A 20,227-nucleotide genomic window follows, 5' to 3' on the forward strand; every position below is an offset into this window, starting at 1 on the left:
AAGTACATGCCGAATCTAATTCTAATAATAGTGAAATATCATCGTATCTTATCCACTCCAAGAACTTCTAAGAGCAAACTTGTTGTATGCTTGAATTTAATTTGTCATTTGTTTTATTTTATTTTTATTTTGTATTTTGTTTTGTTTTATTTTCATATTATTTTATTTTATTTTTTTAAATCAGAGGTCTTTTAACTTGCCCGTTATTTTCCCACAATTCCATTTCACCGGAAACTCTAGGTTCGATCGCTCGCTGCTTTAACCACGGATCCGGTGAACTTTCCGTGAGCGAAACGAGTTGATATCGATTTGGATCGCGTGAGTACTATTTATTCAAGTATTAGTTATTTTTTTGAGTTCGTATTTTCATAGTCTCGTACAGGACTTCGATGAAACGGGTTAATCTGTTGTTAGAGGTCAGAATAAAGGCTTTTTATGAGCGTTAGCTCGCGGCTAGCACTTGCCCGGTCAGACTCAAATGTTTCCCGCTGCTATTTTCTGACAAACCGGTCTTATTTATAGGTTTAAAATGACTATATTTTATATAAACAACACAATTTCCGCGTTTAAGCGCGTTAGCTATCATACACCTGCTTATTTGATTAGCTAACGTCAGTGGTTAGTCACATTGGGAGACGTTACAGCAACGTGCAATCGGCCTTTAAGTACTTTTAAGAGCTTTCGTCTGATTTTAACCCTTTCAGTTAGTCTCAGATTGATTTCAGTCCTTCAAGTTCAGTTCAGCTTGATTTTCAGTCCTTACAAGTACTTTCAGTTTGATCTTTCAGTGCGTTGTTGCTTATTTAGACGATTTAGTTAATGTCTTTTAGAATTAACGTCACTTAAGATTTATTTACAACTGATTTCATGTTGATTTTAGAACTTTAAGCTGGTTTCAGACTGATTCAGTCATCCTGAAATCAGCTGTTCGGCCTATCATGATTTTCTGATTCGGTGTATATTTGTTTATGATTTTTTAAATCTATAAATTAAAGTTAACTTTAACCGCTTTAAACATGTGCTCAAGTAAAAGTACTATAGGTGCTTACTCTTGCAGAACTAACTTAAGAGAAGATCTTGATTGTGTATCATAGCAGCTTACACGTTATGTAAATCCCTGTTATTAAAGTTATTAATAATGTGTTTCTCTTCTGTGTAAGGTGGGTGTTCTGCCCAAGATGTCTTTCCCTCCTCATCTCAACCGGCCACAAATAGGCATCCCAACGATGCCGCCAGGAATCCCTCCGCCACAGTTTGCCGGGTTTCCACCTTCGATGCCTCCCGGTAATCAAGATGAACTAGATATGTTAGACACATTAGTGCTGCTGTAGCTCAGCTATTAGATCACAGAGTTAGCAACAGCGGGTCATGGGTTTGATTCGTAGGGAGCACATACTGGCAAAATGTTTGCTTTAGATAAATACTTCAGCCAAATGCATACATGTTGATTATAATGGCAAGATTCATTGGAGTACAGAGCATTCAGTGAGCTTTTATGAAGGTGTCAAATGTTACAGCTTGATTATAACAGCATGGTGTTGCTTGCTTTGAGTATTCAAATGTTTTGAGCATTCATGCTGCGAAGTAAATGTGGTAAAGTTAATTAAATCTTAACCAACCAATATGTATTTTGAGCCCTATTTGAGTTCATGTAATATTTTCAAGCTAGGTAAAAACTCTTCGCATGTTATTAAGAGGCCGCATTAGATCTGTCATGCATTGCTAGATGAGCAGTTTCTATGCTAAATGGTTTGGGCCTAAATTATTTGCTTTATAAAATGTGACTTGCATGAGAAATTAAAATTAGAGTGAACATTTTCTGATGATGTTGTTGATTTTTCTCCTTTCTAGGAACCCCAATGATTCCTGTCCACATGGGGATTATGACTCCAGGCCCTGCGGTAATGTTATTTAATTCTAGTTATTTGAGTTATTTAGTAATTTCCGGTCTAAATCTGTGTATTTAAGGAAGTATTTTCCACTATAAAAAGTATTGCTTTATTAAAGGGCTGGGTTAAAAATATTAATATCCAAATTTTATTTGATTTTCATTATGAAGAACCTATATCGGTTCTTAAATCCCAAGAATTGATCGTTTTAGTGTGTTTTTATTTTATTTTTTTCAGTTGATGCATGAATAAAACGTGACTAGACATTATTTGTGTGCCCCTCCCATATTATAATCGCAGTAAGCTTTGTTTCTTTTGATATGAAAAAGTCTCCGCTTTCAAATTCGGTCAGTTTTTATCACAAAATAATAAAAAATAGTTATCTGCCTCAGGAACTCATCCCTTCCTGTTTAGTACAGCACAAAATAAACATCATTGAACATTTTTGTTTAATGTACTGAAATGTCTCCTGTCATGTAATCGTGATCACAACATCACATTTATTTTAGCAAAGGCATTCGAAGTCCATCATTTTGTTCGTTAGCTAGAAAAAATAACTCTAGAGAGGAGCCTTTTGCTAAATCTATGCACTACATAATTAGAAACATAGTTATATCATTACAATATACAGTAGAAACATTCTATCATTACAAAATTGGTATAAAACATAATTTAAATGTAAAATGTCTGTATTCAGCAGTTTTTCTTTGAATGTTTCATTGTATCTAATATAAACAGATATTGAAATAGGTACTCTGTTGTTAATTTTAACCTGACAGTGATCTCTGTATAGTTTAAAGCGTTTGTTGAGGTTAATTTCACACATACTGTACCTGATATACAGTATATTGGATTGATTTAAAATCGAATCCGTTTGTGAAATCTGTGTTAGTATCATGCTCTAGTGTTTTACTTTGTTTCTCAAGTATCTATTTCTATTCATGTATTTGCTTAGATTCCATTGCTTTGTTTAAAACCATAGAATTAAGTAGTAATCTTGTTAAAACGAGGCATGTTTTTCAATAAATGAACACGAGGAATATCGATATTTAACAATTTGTTTATATGCAACCATGCACACTGATAAACAGTGATATTTACTTGCATATTAAAATTATTTTTGTACAAAAATGTATCCTGAATGAATCAGATTTTCATAGAGAAGCCATATCTCATTTTTAAATCGTATTAATTGTGATGTACCAGGTTCTCGTGCCCACGGCGATGCCTGTGATTAGTAAAGTTGCTGCTCCCAGGAAGGAAAGCGCCGCTCTGGCAAAAGACAGCCACGACAGCAGCGGCCCCACGACCACCGTGTTTGTGGGCAACATCTCTGAGAAAGCGTCTGACATGCTCATCAGACAGCTCCTGGCCGTGAGTATCTCAAAGCTCAACCAGTAATAATCACAGTTCAGTGCAATGCATTCTTTATGCGTTCAGCAGTGTGGAGATCTTTGCATCAGAGATGGAAATCCTTCACTTTATAATAGTTTGAGATTTACTCTAAAGTGAATTAGCTTTTGGTTAGGGCTGTGCAAAAAATCGAATACGATTTTCATGCGCATCTCTTCAGTAAAGACGCTCCTGTAATTAGTAGTATATCTCCAGCACGTGCGTTCAGATCAGGGTTGCCAGGTTTTCACAACAAATCCTGCCCAGTTGCTTCTCAAAACTAGTCCAAAACTATCCCAGTCGCGTTTCTAGGAGGTTCCCCGATAAAAATAGTGTCCCGGGGTTAAAATATAAGTTTTTTTTTGTCAGGGTTGCCTTGGTAATATTCACATTTTAGGGGCTAAATATCACGTTATTGGTATTGGGGTCGCTTCAACCCACGGACATGAAAAACAACCGCAGACTTGGCAACACTGGTTGGCATTTACTACACAGAGACGTAATTCACTGACAATCTACACAAAATTGATTTTAAAATCGCAGGCGATTCTTTGTCGATTTTGAAAGCGATTTTGTGTAGCTTGTCGGTGGACTACGGCTCTGTGTAGTAAATGCCGCTCCACCTGAACCATTGTTGCCAAGTCTGCGGTTGTTTTTCATGTCTGCGGGTTGAAGCGACCCCAATACCAATAACGTGATATTTAGCCCCTAAAATGTGAATATTACCAGGGCAACCCTGCCAAAAACTTATATTTTAACCCCGGGATGCAATTTTTATCGGGGAACCTCCTGGAAACGCGATTGGGCTAGTTTTGGACTAGTTTTGAGAAACAACTGGGCAGGATTTGTTGTGAAAACCTGGCAACCCTGATCTGAACGCACGTGCTGGAGATATACTACTAATCACAGGAGCGTCTTTACTGAAGAGACGCGCATGAAAATCGTATTTGATTTTTTGCACAGCCCTACTTTTGGTAACATTTAGTGTTTATTGTTATTGGATTGATGTTAATAAGAAGCACTTGTTTTTCAGAAATGTGGTTTGGTGTTGAGCTGGAAACGAGTTCAAGGTGCCTCGGGGAAACTCCAAGGTAAACTTTTTATTTATTTTTTTTACACTTACTCATTTCTTTTTTTAACCCAGTTAGTTTTCACTCAGAATCAATATTGCGATGAGGTTGATTGAATTAAATAAATAAATGCTTCACCGGTTCTTCATGCATGGTATTTACACGCGTGTTCGTGATTCAGTGTCTGAGAACGGCTTCATTCATTCGTGTTTCTAAGACACTGATGTCTTGAACTGCTTGCATGTGAATGAACACAAAACAGCTTCACTTTGAGATCAGCGGCGCATATTTTCATTTGCCTGCAACTCTTCAAAATAAAAGCTGGGGGATGGTTTACTGTTTGAAAATGAAGAAATGAAGACAAATATTAGTGTTGTAATTTTACAGTAAAATGTCTCAATCTTATTTTGTCTAAATGTTATTATAATCAATAATCAAAATAAAATCATGACAATTATTTTAGTCATTGAATTGGTCAAAAACTGAGGATGAGGCCTATGAAAACTTGAGTGGAAATATTTTTAAAACTCTTTGAAGTTTGGCTTGAATTGGTTCGTGTAAAAGGTAAATCCATATATGAACACCCAAATTTATCAAGTATTTCCCAAATCTTGTAGCCCAAAAAAAAAAACGTTTACAGTAAAGCCTTTAAAGTAAATTCATTTTCTATGCAGATACACTCCCCCACATTGGCTGTAAAAATGTTGTGAATAATATGCCAGACTGGCTCCTCACAGACATCTGTTTTTGTTGTCTGCTTCCAGCGTTTGGTTTCTGTGAGTACAAAGAGCCTGAATCTACTCTGCGATCTCTACGGCTGCTGCATGAGCTGCAGATTGGAGAAAAGAAACTTCTGGTCAAAGTTGATGCCAAAACCAAAGCACAACTGGATGAGTGGAAGGCAAAGAAGAAGAGCACCAGTGAAAACGGAGTAAGTGTAACTTTCAGTGGTATTTTTGACCGCTGGTTTTGTGATAGTCTCAGATGCTGAGTTTTGATCTGTGTGTCGGGCAGAATGGCAAGGCAGAGGATGGCGCTGGTGAAGAGGAAGAGGAGGTTCTGGATGAAGAAACTAAGAAGCGGGACCAAATTGTCAAAGGTGCCATTGATGGCTTGATCCGGGAGTATTCAAGTGAGCTGAACGCTACATCACAAGACGATGAGTCGAGTCGCCGTAAAAAGAGGAGAGAAAAGAAGGACGAGGTTGGCTTTAGTTCGCCTTGGGCTTTTCTTTAATGTTTTTGCCGGTTGTTTGATGTACATGTTTAAATATTTGTTTTGGTTTTTTTTCTTGTGTATGTGTATACACACACAGTGCCCTCCATAAGTATTGGAACAGTAAAGACAACTGCTTTCTCTGCTGTGCTGTGCATTTGCAAATATGATTAAAAGATGAAAATGCGACAAATCTACAGAATGTCACAATTTATTATAAGGTCTTTCGACACATGTTTTACCAAATTAAAAGGACAGCACTTGTAGAGTTCATCCCACTATTTGATGTGAGCATAAGTATTGGAACAGTTGGATTTAAGGCAGATGTAAAAGATTAAAGCTAATATTTAGTTTCAGATCCCTTGCATGCAATCAGAGCAGTGCGTCTGCAACACACAGACATCACCAGACTCTTGGTCTTATGCTTTGAAATGCTTTACCCCAGCCTTTAATGCAGCCAATTCCAACTGTTGCTTTCTGTCTTTAGTCTCCTCTTCAGCTGGTGAAATTAAATGTTCAATCGGATTCAAATCTGGAGATTGATTTGGGCAATCTAAGACTTTACATTTCTTTGCCCTGATAAAGTCCTTGACTGAACTGGCAGGGTGTTTTGGGTCACTGTCCTGATCCCATATGAAGTGCTCTCTAATGAGTTTGGTGGCATTTTCTTGAATATTGGTAGCCAAGATGATTTTGTACCCTTCCAAATTCATTCTGCTACTGCCATCATACATTAAGTCATCATTAAAATGAAGAGGTGCTGTTCTGGAGACAGCCATGCGTGCCCATGCCATGACGGTGATTTTACAGACATGTATTTTAGGGTTCATTTTCACAGCTTTTATGATTTGTCTGTCATCATCTACTGTTGTTTTTCTCAGCCGATCAGGTCGTCGTTGGTTGCTGATGTCGTTGGTAGTTTCCAAACTCTTGATTTCTCCATGCCCTATAGTTCTAATTGACTTCCTCTTTTCTTTTAGCATCCAAATTGCTTGCTTTTCTTTCAGAGTCGGCTTCCTCATCTTCATCCTGGTTTGTGTGTGTCATCATCGAATTCAAGACTTATAATGCAGAAGCAATAGATATAACTGATAAGACACATTCCCTGCTTTTAATATCTGAAGAATTAATGCAACACTTAGAAAGACCTGTGAGGCAACTGTTCCAATACTTCTGCTCACATCAGACAGGGAGATGAAACTCTAAAAGTGCTGATCTTCTTAGCTGGTAAAACATCTCTGTGTTGAATCATCCAATCATAAAATGTTACATTCTGTATTTTTGTCTCATTCATCTTTTAATCATATTTACAGATTTCTTGACTCCACAGCAAACAGAACAATTTTGTCTTTACTCTGCCAATACTTATGGAGGGCACTCTGTGTGTGTGTGTATATGTATATGTGATGCATTACAAATTTGAAGCATGTTCTCCATTTCTTCAGGATGACATCAGTGCCATGGAAATGGAAGATGACAAAAGAGATCTGATTTCCCGAGAGATCAACAAATTCCGTGATACACACAAGGTAAAATACTTGCTGATTTACTCCGTATCACAGGTAGAGCACAACAGCCTGTTACACCTAGTTTAATTTGACAACACACCAGCATGAGTAGATGCTATTTAGCCTGTCAATTCCATTCAGCTCAGCAAAACCTTTATTACATTTAATCTTTAAATTATATGATATAGTGCAGCGATATATTAGTTTAAGACTAGGCCTCATTTGGGTCCACAGCATTTATATCAGTGGCTTGTGGCCTCCATGTTAAGGGTGGGAAATGTAGTCAGACATACAATGCATGGACGTTCTGTGCACTTCCCTAAAAGCTAATCTATTCATTAAACCCCACCATTATGATAGAGATCATATGGTGACTAAACCAAGATGAATCTCTCAGCTTTGGAAAAAGTTGCAAGGATAGGATGTAAGTATGAGCTTTCCATTTATCTCTACTTGTACTGGGCGCCCCCTTCTGGAGGACTCGCACAGGGGCAACTGCACCGACTCGCTCTGAAATTCAGCTCGTTTGTGTGATTTTTAATAATATCATGATAGATTTGGGGGTGTTCGGTCAACTCTGCAGTGTTTAGAAAAGGGATAAACTGCTGAACGAAACATTTTCTGGTTCTCTGAGACACGGGCGGCCAGTGAACCTGTGTGGGTCTGCTAGTAAAAGTGATGTTGGTGCTATAATAGATAATGCTGACGTGAATAACAGTGAACTGGCCGATTGGGCTCTTGTGAGAGTAGGGGGCGCCCCTCCACAGCACACGGACTTTCTGAAGAGTCTAACAGGTATGAATTTGCTCTCATTTCTGCTCTTCATTCCTGCTTGCTTGCACTATTTTTTTATTTTTTATTTGTTTTTATTTTAAGTGTTTCTTTGTGTGTGTGCTCACTCAATGTCATCTTAAAGTATTCTTTTGTTGTAGAATTACTAGAAAACCAAAAAAAAAGGGGCTAATATTTAATTCATAAAGTTGCTCTCATAACACTAAGTATTAAACTTTTGCACGTCACAGACACAAATGATTTCTCGAGTCATACAGCTTGAGGAGAGATTACATTTTGGCAAAAAGTCCCATATCTACTTGACTTGTCATGAGCTCTGTTGAGTTGGACCAGTTAGTGTCCACCCACATCACCCTAACAACTGCGTAGCAACATTAAAGAAAGTAAATAAATAAAAAATAATTTTACACACAATTTAAAGAGATTATATATATCTTTACAAATATTTTTTATAATATATATTTCAAAATATTCAGAATTAGTGGGTGAAAAACTGTAGTTCTTGGTTTACAACAGTGCTATTTTATTTATATACTATTTATTAATCTTTTGGATTAGATATTAAATATTTGGATTTTCCATTTTAATTTAAGCTTTAGAAATATTATGTGCTTTTGTAATTTTTATAATTTATTTAGCTTTAATTTGTTTTTGTTTCTAATTTTAGTAATTTTACAACTTAAACTTAAATTTTCAGTTATTTGCCAAGGCAAAATAAAAGTAAGTTTTTCAACTTACTTAAAATTATTATCTATATTTTATATTACTTCACCTCTTTTTCAATTACTTGGACTATTAGTAACCACCCACATCACCCTAGTAAGTGCATATAAATTTTATAATATATTTTACAATATTTAAAAAATATTATATATATAGTTAATTAATTATTATTTTTTATTTTTTTAAGCTACAAAATATATTATATATATATATATATATATATATATATATATATATATATATATATATATATATATATATATATATATATATATATATACCAAAGTATTCAGGTGTAGTGGGTCAAAACAACATAATTTATCAACTATTATAGTGTTATTATTATTATTATTATTTCTTTTTAAATAAGTTGAATTAGATTATATTATGTATTTGAGTTTATTTTAATTTTATAGATTTTAAAATATGCTTTTTCCTCATTTGTAATACTTTATTTTTGCTTTAAGTTTTAGTCATTTTACTTCAACTTATTTTATTTCAGTTAGTTGCCAAAAACATTTTTAATTATCTAAAGTGTTTTTTTTTTTTTTTTTGTTCTTCTACTATCTATTTTTTTTTTCCACATAGCAGTACTTTTAAATGTGCCATAGTTATTCATGTAATATTAGTTATTACTAGAATGAAGACTTCACGTAAAATGTGATTCATTTTGCTGATCTGGAGATTTGTGTAGCTTACCGAACTATCCCGTCTTATTCACCAGCAGAAATGTTATTTAAAAGCAGCGTCACTTGTAAATGCCTGTATCCACAGTTTGTTTTATGTTCCTGTCTCGTCTTGACCTCCTGTTGTACATGTTTATTTGCTGCTGCTGCACACAGTTGCGTAACAGCCACGGTTCAGCACTTATTAAATAGTTTTGTATTAAACTTTTACATTTATAATGAATTCAGCAGACTTTAGTTTTGTGGGAAGGAGAAGCTGTTGATAGATGTCACTGTAGTGCGATACGAGAGCTAAAGCCGTGGGTGTCATGCTGCTCTTCCGTGCGTTTCATAATCGTTCAGTCTGATCCTCTGAGAGCCCGTGTCGTCTGCAGTGGGGTAAGCAGTCTCTACACCTTCATTTGTTGCCTTTTCTGTCCAAACCACAAAGAAACAGAAGCAAATCTAACAAATACAGTATGCAGTGCTCCTGTCACAACGTTTTCAATATGTCTGGAAGTTGTTTGTGAGATTGTTGCTGGCAAAGAGCATAGTTTGTTTTTTATTTTCCCTTGTGAATCCTTTGACCTGCTTTTCCTCCCAGGCCTAACAGTAAAGGCTTGTAGGGCCACCGAAGCGCTGTGAGTCGCTAGTCAACACCTGTAAGTGCACAAACAACTAGTTTCACAAGGATTGAAGCCTCTTTCTGTTGTTCATGTGATGAGATGGAATTACAGCGCCCTTAAATGTTTCTGATCGTATTCAGTTTGCAATGTCTGATTAATGTCTCGAAAGTGGTTTCCAGGCTTCCTTTTATTAATTGCTCAATTTCTTGAGTTACACGCTGTTCCGTCTGGATACTGTCCTCTGTCATCATGCAGGGCGATTCAAAAGTCCACACTGGAAATCTGATTCATTTAAATTAAGTTTTAAGAAACTTTTAAAGTAGTCATGACATGCATGTATGGAAGCCCGTTTCCATTGTGAAATGTATGAAAGATTGATTTTTATTTTCTTCTCGTAATTGAGTTATCTAAATCCAGATTTTTTTTTTTTTTTTGCATTTATAAAAATTCTGAATTAAGGGAAAAGTCTGAGATCACAAACCTATGAGCTTATGAGATAGTTCAACATATGTTTCATATTAAAATTAGACTTTTTTTTTTTTTTTTTTTTTTTTTCCTCACAGGTCTGAATTTATATCTCACAATTCTGGTTTATAAAATATATATGATTGTGAGAAACTCATTCAAGTAGTTTAGCATATTTGTTATTAAAATTAGACGATAACATTTTTTATGAATTCTGAAGGCTTTTTTTTCGCAATACACAAAAGTTTCTCACTTTTTTTTTTTTGCAATTATATAAGATGCATATAAGATGAAAATTTGCAAGTTTATGAAATCAAATTGATGAAACAGTTTCGCAGACGTTGACTTGCAATTCCAAATTTATATCTCGCACCTTTTATTTTTATATATATTTTTTTTTTTCAATTGAGTTTAAATTTCTAAATTCAGACTTTTTTTTCTCACAATTATAAGATTGCAAGAAATAAACTCTATATTCCACGATTATATTTTGCAGTAGACTTTTTGCTCTGAATCTTGAATTGACATCCTGCTATTCAGGTTTTTTTTTTTTCACCACAAACTAAAAAATAAAAAAGGTAATTGCAACTTATTTCAGAAAAAAAAGTTGCAGAAACCAGAGAATATTTGTGAACAAAATGAAGAACATTTTAAAAGTGAAGAGTGTAATTTGTTTCACTAGCACGACCAACAGGAATTGCAAACTCAGAATTAAAAATCAAAATTACAGACTTCACTTTTAAAATTCTGCAGTATTTCTGTGTTTCTAATCAAATCGGTATTTAATCATGCGACTCTTTGTAGATGTTTTTGCTTCCATTGAAGCTAAAGGTGGTGTTGATCTCAGATCATGCTGGAGAACATGATCATAAGGTTTTGTTCATGTAGTGCTTCTGGCATTACAAAAATCAAATACTGAGACGAAATGTTCATTTCTAAGTTCAAAATTTGACTCGTCGTTATGCTGATTAATATAATTATTATTGGTCTCAGACTGTGTATGAGTGCATATGTGAATGGACTGTAAACCACTTCCTCGTAGAGTGATGTTGTGTCATGGACTCTTGTCTTGTGGATGAGCAGTCGCTAATCTGAAAACTTCCCTCCCCGTTTTCCCACAGAAATTGGAAGAGGAAAAGGGGAAGAGGGAGAAGGAGAGGCAGGAGCTGGAGCGGGAGCGCAAGGAGAGAGACAAGGAGCGCGAGAGGGAGCGTGAACGACGGGACCGTGAGCGGGAGAAGGACCGAGAGAGGGAGCAGAGAGAGCGAGAGAGGGAAAGAGAGAGAGATCGAGACCGCGAGCGCACGAAAGAGCGCGAGAGGGAGATCGAAAGAAGCCGCGACCGCAGCGAAGACCGCAGTCGATCCAGGTACACGAGACGCCAAGTGCTTGTTGTTTTCTGAATGTATTCACGGGCTTCACATTTCCCACCCATTCACCATCAGTCATCACTACGGATTTAACGATTAACCGCGAGCCGGTTGAAAATCGATTCAAATATGTGACGATTCAAATCGGTTGAGATGCAAAACAAATCGTGATTCAATTAGGGGAAGGAGTTGATATGAATGTATGTCTGAGGGGAACTTACTGTCTTTAGAAAAGTTTAGATGGCGTTTTTCTTTTCATCTTGCCTCTGTATAAGGCATATTAAAGTTCATAAGTGCAGCGCTGCTTTGTTTACAGCGGTAACCAAGGAAACGCTTTAAGCTCCGCCTGCTGGTAGAGAGTGAATCTGCGTCTCGTTCAGCTCGTCTGCTGTTTCTGTTTCATGCAGATATTTTTATGTATAGTTTCACAAAACTGAAGTCAAATCATTCTGTTTTTGTTTCAGTTTTTGAAATTATACAATCTAATTTAGATTAAAAACTGCTCATGTTGCATGTATGCAGCATCTTTGTTTGGATCATGATTAAAATGCAGTCGTAGCCTCTAATTTTAAATGTAAAGAGCACAGACAAAGCTTTATTTTGTTTATATGAAGAGATTTCTTTTATTTGTGTTACTTATTTGATTTGGGGTTTGTTTTAAAACTTCAGTTTAGTTTTGTTATTTACATTATATTTAAATTTTGTCATTTAGCAGATGCTTTTATTCAAAGTGACAGTGAAATGAGGACAATAGAAGCAATCAAAACCAACAAAAGAGCAATAATATGCAAGTGCTATATTAGTATATTATTCTAGTGTTATATTTCAATTTCACAAAGAAATAAGCAGCATTTTGTCCAAGCAATAATAAAAGGACACATTTAATTTCTAAATAGTCTTAAATTAAAAAATTAAAATTATTAAAAAAAATCGTGCATCAAATCGTGAGTTGAGTGAATCGTTACATCCCTAGTCATCACTTGTGCTCAATGGTCTATACATTACCTTTGAATAATTTTGTTTATATTTTTAAATACATTTACATATTTTAACCTAAATCTTAACATTTATATAATTCTCTTTATATATTAATCTTTATCTTATTTTATGAACATTGGTATATATTTATACACTTGTTTATAAATATTTATATTTATGACCATTTATAAATACACAAATTGTTGTTTTGTATTGGTTTTATTTCAAAAATTTATATAGGGCTGGGCGATATGGACTAAAAAAAAAATCCCTGATTTTTTTTTAACAAAAAATCTGATTTACGATTTAAATCGATTTTTTTTTTTTTTTTTTCCCCCTACTTAAAATCAATATTCAGGATGACAAAGAAATTGTTCAAAACAAGTTTTAACTTTATTTTGTTTTTTGATTTTACCTTCTGGGGATTTTGATCTGGATTCTCCCCTTCAGGTTAAATTTTGCAATCAGAAACAACAAGCCAAAAAGACAAGATGGCAGGTCCCGCCATTGTAAACCGTGAAACGTTTTCATAAAATAAAATGTAACATAACATTTTTTCTTATTCATACTGGATACAGTCTGTAAGACTGTCAAAAGGTCTTTACTATTTATTTTTTTTTTTCATGGGAGCTGCACTGATAGGGCATAGTCAATCAGAGAGCCACTTTTATTACCGCAAAGTATCAAAAGCTAAATCTAGTCAACAAAAAGCATGTCTTTTTTTAATCAATCTGTCATCCCTGATATTGCAATGCCAATGCGATACAAAAGGGGCCTATCATTCTTTATCATTTAACAGTCAAATTTTACCTGAGACAAGATGATTTTAAAAAAAAAAAAAAAAAAGCAGTATTTACCTTAATGCTGGGAAGATTATACTAGCCCATCATGCATCTAACCATCCATGTGCACACTCGGTGTTAGAGCTGTTAAGATTAAAACTGCCAACTCCGCAGTGAGTCAGTGTCATGGACGTAGGCCAGAGCAAGTGTAATAATATGTTTTCTAGTCTAGATCCGTCCTCTTGTGTAAATAGAGCAGAACAGTGTCTAACTTGTGTCTACACCGTTTTAGATAACATGAGATACAACGTCAGCACATTTTCAATGAAAATCAAAATACCACTTCTTTCAAGTTTTTTTTTGAATTTTTTAGGTAGACTAATGGTTTACTAAGGTTAGATTAAATATATTAAAAATACATTTTCAATTAGCCTAATACCAATGTAATAAAATTAAGAAGAATGTAAGATTTCGTTTTTGAAAAATTTGCCATTTTAATACTGCATGCATATTTTTTTAGGACAAGTCTATCCCAAGCAATATTTTCGTTACAAAGAGTAAAGGGGGGTTGAGCCCATTACTGAACTGTACGGGAGGCCCTGAGGTGGAGCGCCGGGCGGATGTAAAAAAAAACAAAAACGATTTTCATTCAAAACAAATCGATGTAAACTAACACATTCGAGTTTTAATCGAAAAATCGATTTAATCGCCCAGTCCAGGCCGCACAGTTATATTTTATATCAACATTTGTCAGAAAATCATTATATTCATGGTCAGAAGAGCATTTTTATCAACTTTTAAACTTCTTTTTACATATGTATAATAGACACATTATCTACATAAATATACGTATAACAAATTGTTTTTGCAATATATTGATACCTTTTTTAAGCAGGTTTTTATTCATAAATATATATTTTATAGTGACATTTTTTTCCCTAATTTATATTCATCTTGTTTTTCCTTTAGTACTTTCTATTGTTCTATGTATTTATATTTTTATATCAACTTTTTTGTGGCATCCTCCTTGATACATTTTTTATTTATATTTAGACATTAATGCAACATTTAAATAAATGCATAGATATACAAAATGTTAAGGTGTTTATGATCATTTTGTTTACAACAATTCTATTATTCCAACACATTCAGTTTTAGAGTCAAAAACTGAAATTCTGTGTCTACGGTAAATTTCAAACTTCAGCTATCACATGATTGGGCGCTATTCGTTTTCAGGAGAACAACAGAGTCGAGAGACCGGTGATATGCGAGAAGAAACGGATCGTGAGGAAGATGAGGAAGAAGCTGCACGAACGGCGAACTGGAGAGGAAGCTGGCAGAGAAAGAGGCGGCGATCAGGAGGTGTGTATTCAGTCTCTCTTGATCATTATCTCACATTATTGAGTTGTCTTGATGTGTTGACTTAGATGTTTTTTATTTTTTAATTAGTGTATGGAGGTCTGGGGAGATTGGGAGATAGGAGAGAGGAAGAAAGCCAGAGACTACAGCTGGAGAGAGAGGAGGCACGTCCGCGAGGAGATGGTTCACTACCTTCTTTCCTTCAATCTGTTTGTGTGTGTGGGGATTTCAGCCTGATCTGAAAATAATAGCATAGTTACTATAAAAACAACACATGGGAGAAAACAGGGGTTTTCCCAAATTAATTGAATAAACTCTATTCCAATATTTCATTTTTTATGTAATCTAGATTTGTGTTGATGAAATATAACTATGGAATAAATATATTGCAAGATGAATAGCATGTAATATGTAGGCCATCTATTTTATTATTTTTGGTAATTTTTTTTTATTATTGAATTTAAAATTAATAAGGGCAATTGGAAGGTAAATTGAAAATATTTTTCATTATTTTGTACAACACTCTATTTGTAGTGGTCAATAGATAAATATAGTTCTAATCTATCAGTATTTAATTTTTATTATTTCACAGTATTTTTAATTGTGATCATTTTTAAAACAACACAAGTAGTTTTTTGGAAAAAAAAGTGTACATATTTGCAAAGATAAGAATTCTGATGGTTCTTTAAATTGTTTTTTTTTTCCCCTTTTTTTAGTCAGAATTATTTTTATAATCAATGAAAAATTGAGTGAGAATAGATATTCCAATATAAGAGTTTTTTTTGGGTTTTAAAACTTAGTACATTCATGAAAAATACAAATGAAACGAAATATTTTTCAAATATAGTATTGTGATCAAATGAATTTTATGTCACTTTTTTCATTTTAGACCATTTTTTTGTTAATTAATTGAAAAATAAGTTTGGTAAATATATATTTACCACAATTTAAATATATAATATATTTACCCAGCAAGTTGTTTTATTAATACTTTATATAATGAAAACATATGTTAAAGGTGAGAAATATATATTCAAATATAGTAATTGAATTATATAATGTAATGATTTCCTTAATGAAAAATAAATGAATAAATATTTTCAAATATAGTTATTAAATGAATTTAATTATTTAAATATTTTATTTATTTATTTTTATTTATTTTATTTTTTTGTTTTAAATATTTTATTTTTTAATTTTTATTTAACGAAAAATAAGGTGGTAAATATTTAATATTAAATATATATTAAATAATATGTATAGTTTTAAATTATTATTAGATTATTATTTATATGATTATTATTTTGTTTTTTTATTTTTTTTATTATTTAATGAATGGAAAACTAATGTGTAGAATATTTGTTTAAATTACTGAATGTTTGTCTATGGTTTTCTCAGGCTAAAGAAGGGAAGCGGCTGAAGGAGTTTCTGGAAGACTATGACGATGACCGAGACGACCCAAAGTACTACAGGTGGGTTCTCTGCACCACATGTTTTGAGGACAGTATGGAGCAGACTGTCTGAAACTGAGACCACGTGACCCAAATGGTTTGTTTCTCTGCTTTGCCTGCAGGGGCAGCGCTCTTCAGAAGCGTCTGCGGGACAGAGAGAAGGAGACGGGACTGGATGAACGTGACAGGAAGCGGGAGAAGGAAGAGCTGGAGGAGATCAGGCAGAGGCTGCTAGCAGAAGGACATCCTGATCCAGACGCTGAGCTGCGCAGGGTGAGAGTACTGCTCCGTCACCAATGACTCACGCTCTTACTGCGGATTCACAGAGACACTTCAGATAGTCAGATGCAGTTATGGAAATGCACTTTTAAAATATACATTTATATGAATCACATTATTTCATCTAAATTATTTTAGTAATTTAGTAATCATTTATTAATGAATGAAAATAAATGTATAATCAGATAGTGTTTGAAATTTAATTTCATGTTCAATTTTTAATTTATTATTAATATTAAATTGATATAAATATAAATGAGTTGTATTATTTAATTTAAATTCTTCATTTGTTATTAATGAAAATTATTAAATCTAATCGAAGTTATTTTATTCAATTGTAATTTTATTGTTTTAAGTATTTAAAAATAAATTGATAAATATATTCAAGTATGGTATCGAAATGAAATTTATTTTATTATTTTTTAATGAAAAACAGATTGATAAATATTATATTTTAATTATGTTATTTCATAAATGTTATGTTTATATAGTTCATAATAACTGAGCCAGTAGTTTTATATTATACGTGTTTTTTTTTTTTTTTCCTCTCTTCATTTTCAGTGTTTCATGGGACTTTTCAAATACTTGTTTCAAATAAATGTTTGTTTAGTGATTCATCTCAGTGCTGACTGGTGTTTCGTGGCTTCTTAAGGTCCTCTGTTTTGCTCTTGTGTTGGTCAGATGGAGGAGGAGGCAGAGCGTTTGCGGCAGCCGCCCCTGAAGCCCGAGCCCGAGGAGGAGAGAGAGCACAAGCCCTCTCGAGAAGAGGTTGACCGAGGCAGGGAGAGAGACCGGCGCAAGGCTCACGCTCACGCTCAAGCTCACGTTCATGCTCACGCTCCTGTCCCCTCAGACGATGATGTAGAGGAAGGGGAGGAGCTAGAGGACCCAGAGGAGGTGAAACCCTGCCTCAAACCCACCATGCGGCCCATCACGGCCGCCCCCTCAGTGTCTTCAGCGAGCGGAAACGCCTCGCCCAACACGCCCAGAGAAGAGTCGCCCTGCGGCATCATCATCCCTCATGAGAACTCGCCGCCGGAGGTCCCGCTCCAAGAGGAGAACCGGCCCAAGATCGGCCTTAGCCTCAAACTAGGTGAGTTTGAGTTCACAGAGGTTTCTGATCCGGATGTGACGGCCAATAACAAATACGAGTCGAGTCACTCTCTTCTGTTTTATAAATAATACTTCAGATATTCATATTCGTTTATTAATTGCATTTTGTGTTTAAATACATTTTAATCCAATGAAAAATATAAATTAAAAATAAGTATAATCAAAATTTAAATTAAAAAATATATATTTGAGTATAATATTTAAGTTTATTTTCCTTTTTTAAATAATTTGTATTCATGAAAAATAAATTTATACATTTTCCAATATACACTGCATTCCAAATTATTATGAAAGTGACATATCAATAGGATTTCAGTACAATAAAGAGTCAGGTTTTGGTTTGTGTGGTTTTTCACATCTTTTTAGATAACTTTAGAAAGCTCTTTCTTCCTCACCATATTTCATGAGAACTGTGACTTGCTTAATAATGTGGAACAACCTCTTTAAGTAGGGTTTCCATTAACCTCAGAAGACCCGGCAAACTACTGAACAAACCTGTCTGAGATTAATACCAGTTATCTAAAAAGATGTGAAAAACCACACAAACAAAAATCGGACTCTTTATTGTACCGAAAGCCTATTGATATGTCACTTGCATAATAATTTGGAATGCAGTGTAGTATTTAAATTAATAATTTTTATTTATTTTTCTAATGAAAATTAAAAAGAAATGTATTTAAATGAATTATTTTATTTTCCTTTTTTAGGTAATGAAACATAACTTTATAAATCTATTCAAATGTGGCATTTAAATGAATATATATTTTTTTCTAATGAAAATAAATACATTTTAAGTTTAGCATTTAAATGAATTTGTCTTTAATAATTTTTAATTAATGAAAAATAAATGGATAAATATATTTAAATATATTATTTTAATATACATTATATTTTATATAAAAATTGAAAAGAAATGTCCAAGTGTAGTATTTAAATTTATTTTTATTTTCATGATTATTTATTTTTTAATTGATAAATGTATGCAAATATATCTCTAAAATCAATTACTGTAAATTTTCCAAATAGATTGTCTAAATGTATATAGTTCAATTTTTTTATATGAATGAAAACATAAATGGATATGTAACTATTGTATTAAATTAATTCTTTGCAAGTTTATTTTTTCATAGTAATAACATCTAGTGTTGTATATTGATATTTTGGCTGATTTGGTTTTGTATCCATCATAGGTCCAACGTAGCCCAGACACCCGTGTAGCAATCAAGAAGCTGGCGCGGAAGAGCGTCTTCAACCGCTTGACGACGACGATGTTGACGACGCCTCGGAAGAGGAAGCTGTTGCCTTTAGACTACGAGGATGAGGAGAATGGATAGACATGATGGTGGCGTGCCGGCGGAAAATATTCAATACAGAAGAGAACGCGCAAACACTCAAGACCTGATCGAAAGATTTCCACGGCCAACCTGAGCCTTCAACTACCCTCTGGACTTTGTCCCGTCTCGACACGTCCAGTCTTCTCGTTATGCTCAGAAACATGTCTGAGTAATTAAATCATGAAAATTAAACACTTTATTAGGAATTTAATATGTTATAAATCTTATATATATATATTTAAAAGAGTTTTATAAGGTCTGTTTTATATTTTCCCAAATTCTGTTTTAGGTTTTTTTTGTTTTAATAGTTAGATTAAATGTTACTAAACCTTACAATTTAACAACAATTTCATTAAAATTTTTACAATAATGGGATATGAAATTATACAATTTAACAACAGTTTTTTTTAAAGGGTTAACAAAAAAAGATATTATGAAATTAAGTTTGCCCAATTTTTTTTTTTTGATTTTTTTCATCATAGAGCCCTTTTATATAAATAAACATCAAGTGATTTTATTATTATTGCATAATAATTTTTTTTTTCATATGACTGAGTTCCAGGATTCAGTTTGTTTTCTCCACATCGTTGAAATCACACAAGTTTAATGTATAACTTCTGTTTTTGACTATTTCCACCGTTCCCAGACACTTATGGAGAAGCGTATTCGACCGTGGATCAATAAGAAGATCGTAGAGTACATTGGTGAAGAAGAAGCCACATTAGTTGACTTTGTTTGCTCCAAGGTAAGATGTTTTGTTCGGTTTCTGAGCGCTGAATTGGAATAATTGCTACATCTTTCAGAATGATGCCCTGTCATACGTCCAAATCGTTTTTTGAAACTTTTATCATATTTAGCATGAGAATGACTCAGACTGCATGAAATGGCTTTAGACCTCCCCTTTAAATGCTGTAGTTGATTTATAAAATAGTAAAATAAAGAATTAAATGTATACAAATTGTATTTAAATGAATTATTTCATTTTAAAAATGTGTTTACTATTTAATGGAAAATAAAATATAGTATTTAAATGAATTAATTTTTTATTAATTACATATAGAGTGTTTTAAATGTATTTTTAAACATTTTTAATGAAAAATAAATTGACTTTTTACAGTATTTAATTGAATAGTTTTATTTTATTATTTAAATGATTTTTATTAATGAAAAATAAAACAGTATTTAAATGAATTATTTTTATTAATAAAAAAATCTG

At 33.5% G+C, this 20,227-nt stretch overlaps 1 protein-coding gene across 1 annotated transcript in view; it reads left to right on the forward strand.

The window, feature by feature from the left end:
- The first annotated feature begins 374 nt into the window (after positions 1-374).
- LOC109109847 (RNA-binding protein 25-like) overlaps positions 375-20,227 on the forward strand; it is a 20,889-nt gene continuing 1,036 nt past the window's right edge. The window contains exons 1-15 of the mRNA XM_042778346.1: positions 375-416; positions 1,161-1,284; positions 1,852-1,901; positions 3,096-3,263; positions 4,315-4,372; positions 5,116-5,282; positions 5,366-5,554; positions 7,012-7,095; positions 11,467-11,745; positions 14,712-14,837; positions 14,925-15,017; positions 16,185-16,306; positions 16,408-16,558; positions 17,246-17,657; positions 19,620-19,755. Coding sequence (XP_042634280.1) covers positions 390-416; positions 1,161-1,284; positions 1,852-1,901; positions 3,096-3,263; positions 4,315-4,372; positions 5,116-5,282; positions 5,366-5,554; positions 7,012-7,095; positions 11,467-11,745; positions 14,712-14,837; positions 14,925-15,017; positions 16,185-16,306; positions 16,408-16,558; positions 17,246-17,657; positions 19,620-19,755 — 2,186 coding nt within the window. The 5' untranslated portion in view covers positions 375-389. The remainder of the gene's footprint in view (positions 417-1,160; positions 1,285-1,851; positions 1,902-3,095; positions 3,264-4,314; positions 4,373-5,115; positions 5,283-5,365; positions 5,555-7,011; positions 7,096-11,466; positions 11,746-14,711; positions 14,838-14,924; positions 15,018-16,184; positions 16,307-16,407; positions 16,559-17,245; positions 17,658-19,619; positions 19,756-20,227) is intronic.

The sequence above is a fragment of the Cyprinus carpio genome, chromosome A20 (assembly GCF_018340385.1).
Source record: "Cyprinus carpio isolate SPL01 chromosome A20, ASM1834038v1, whole genome shotgun sequence".
NCBI lineage: Eukaryota > Metazoa > Chordata > Actinopteri > Cypriniformes > Cyprinidae > Cyprinus > Cyprinus carpio.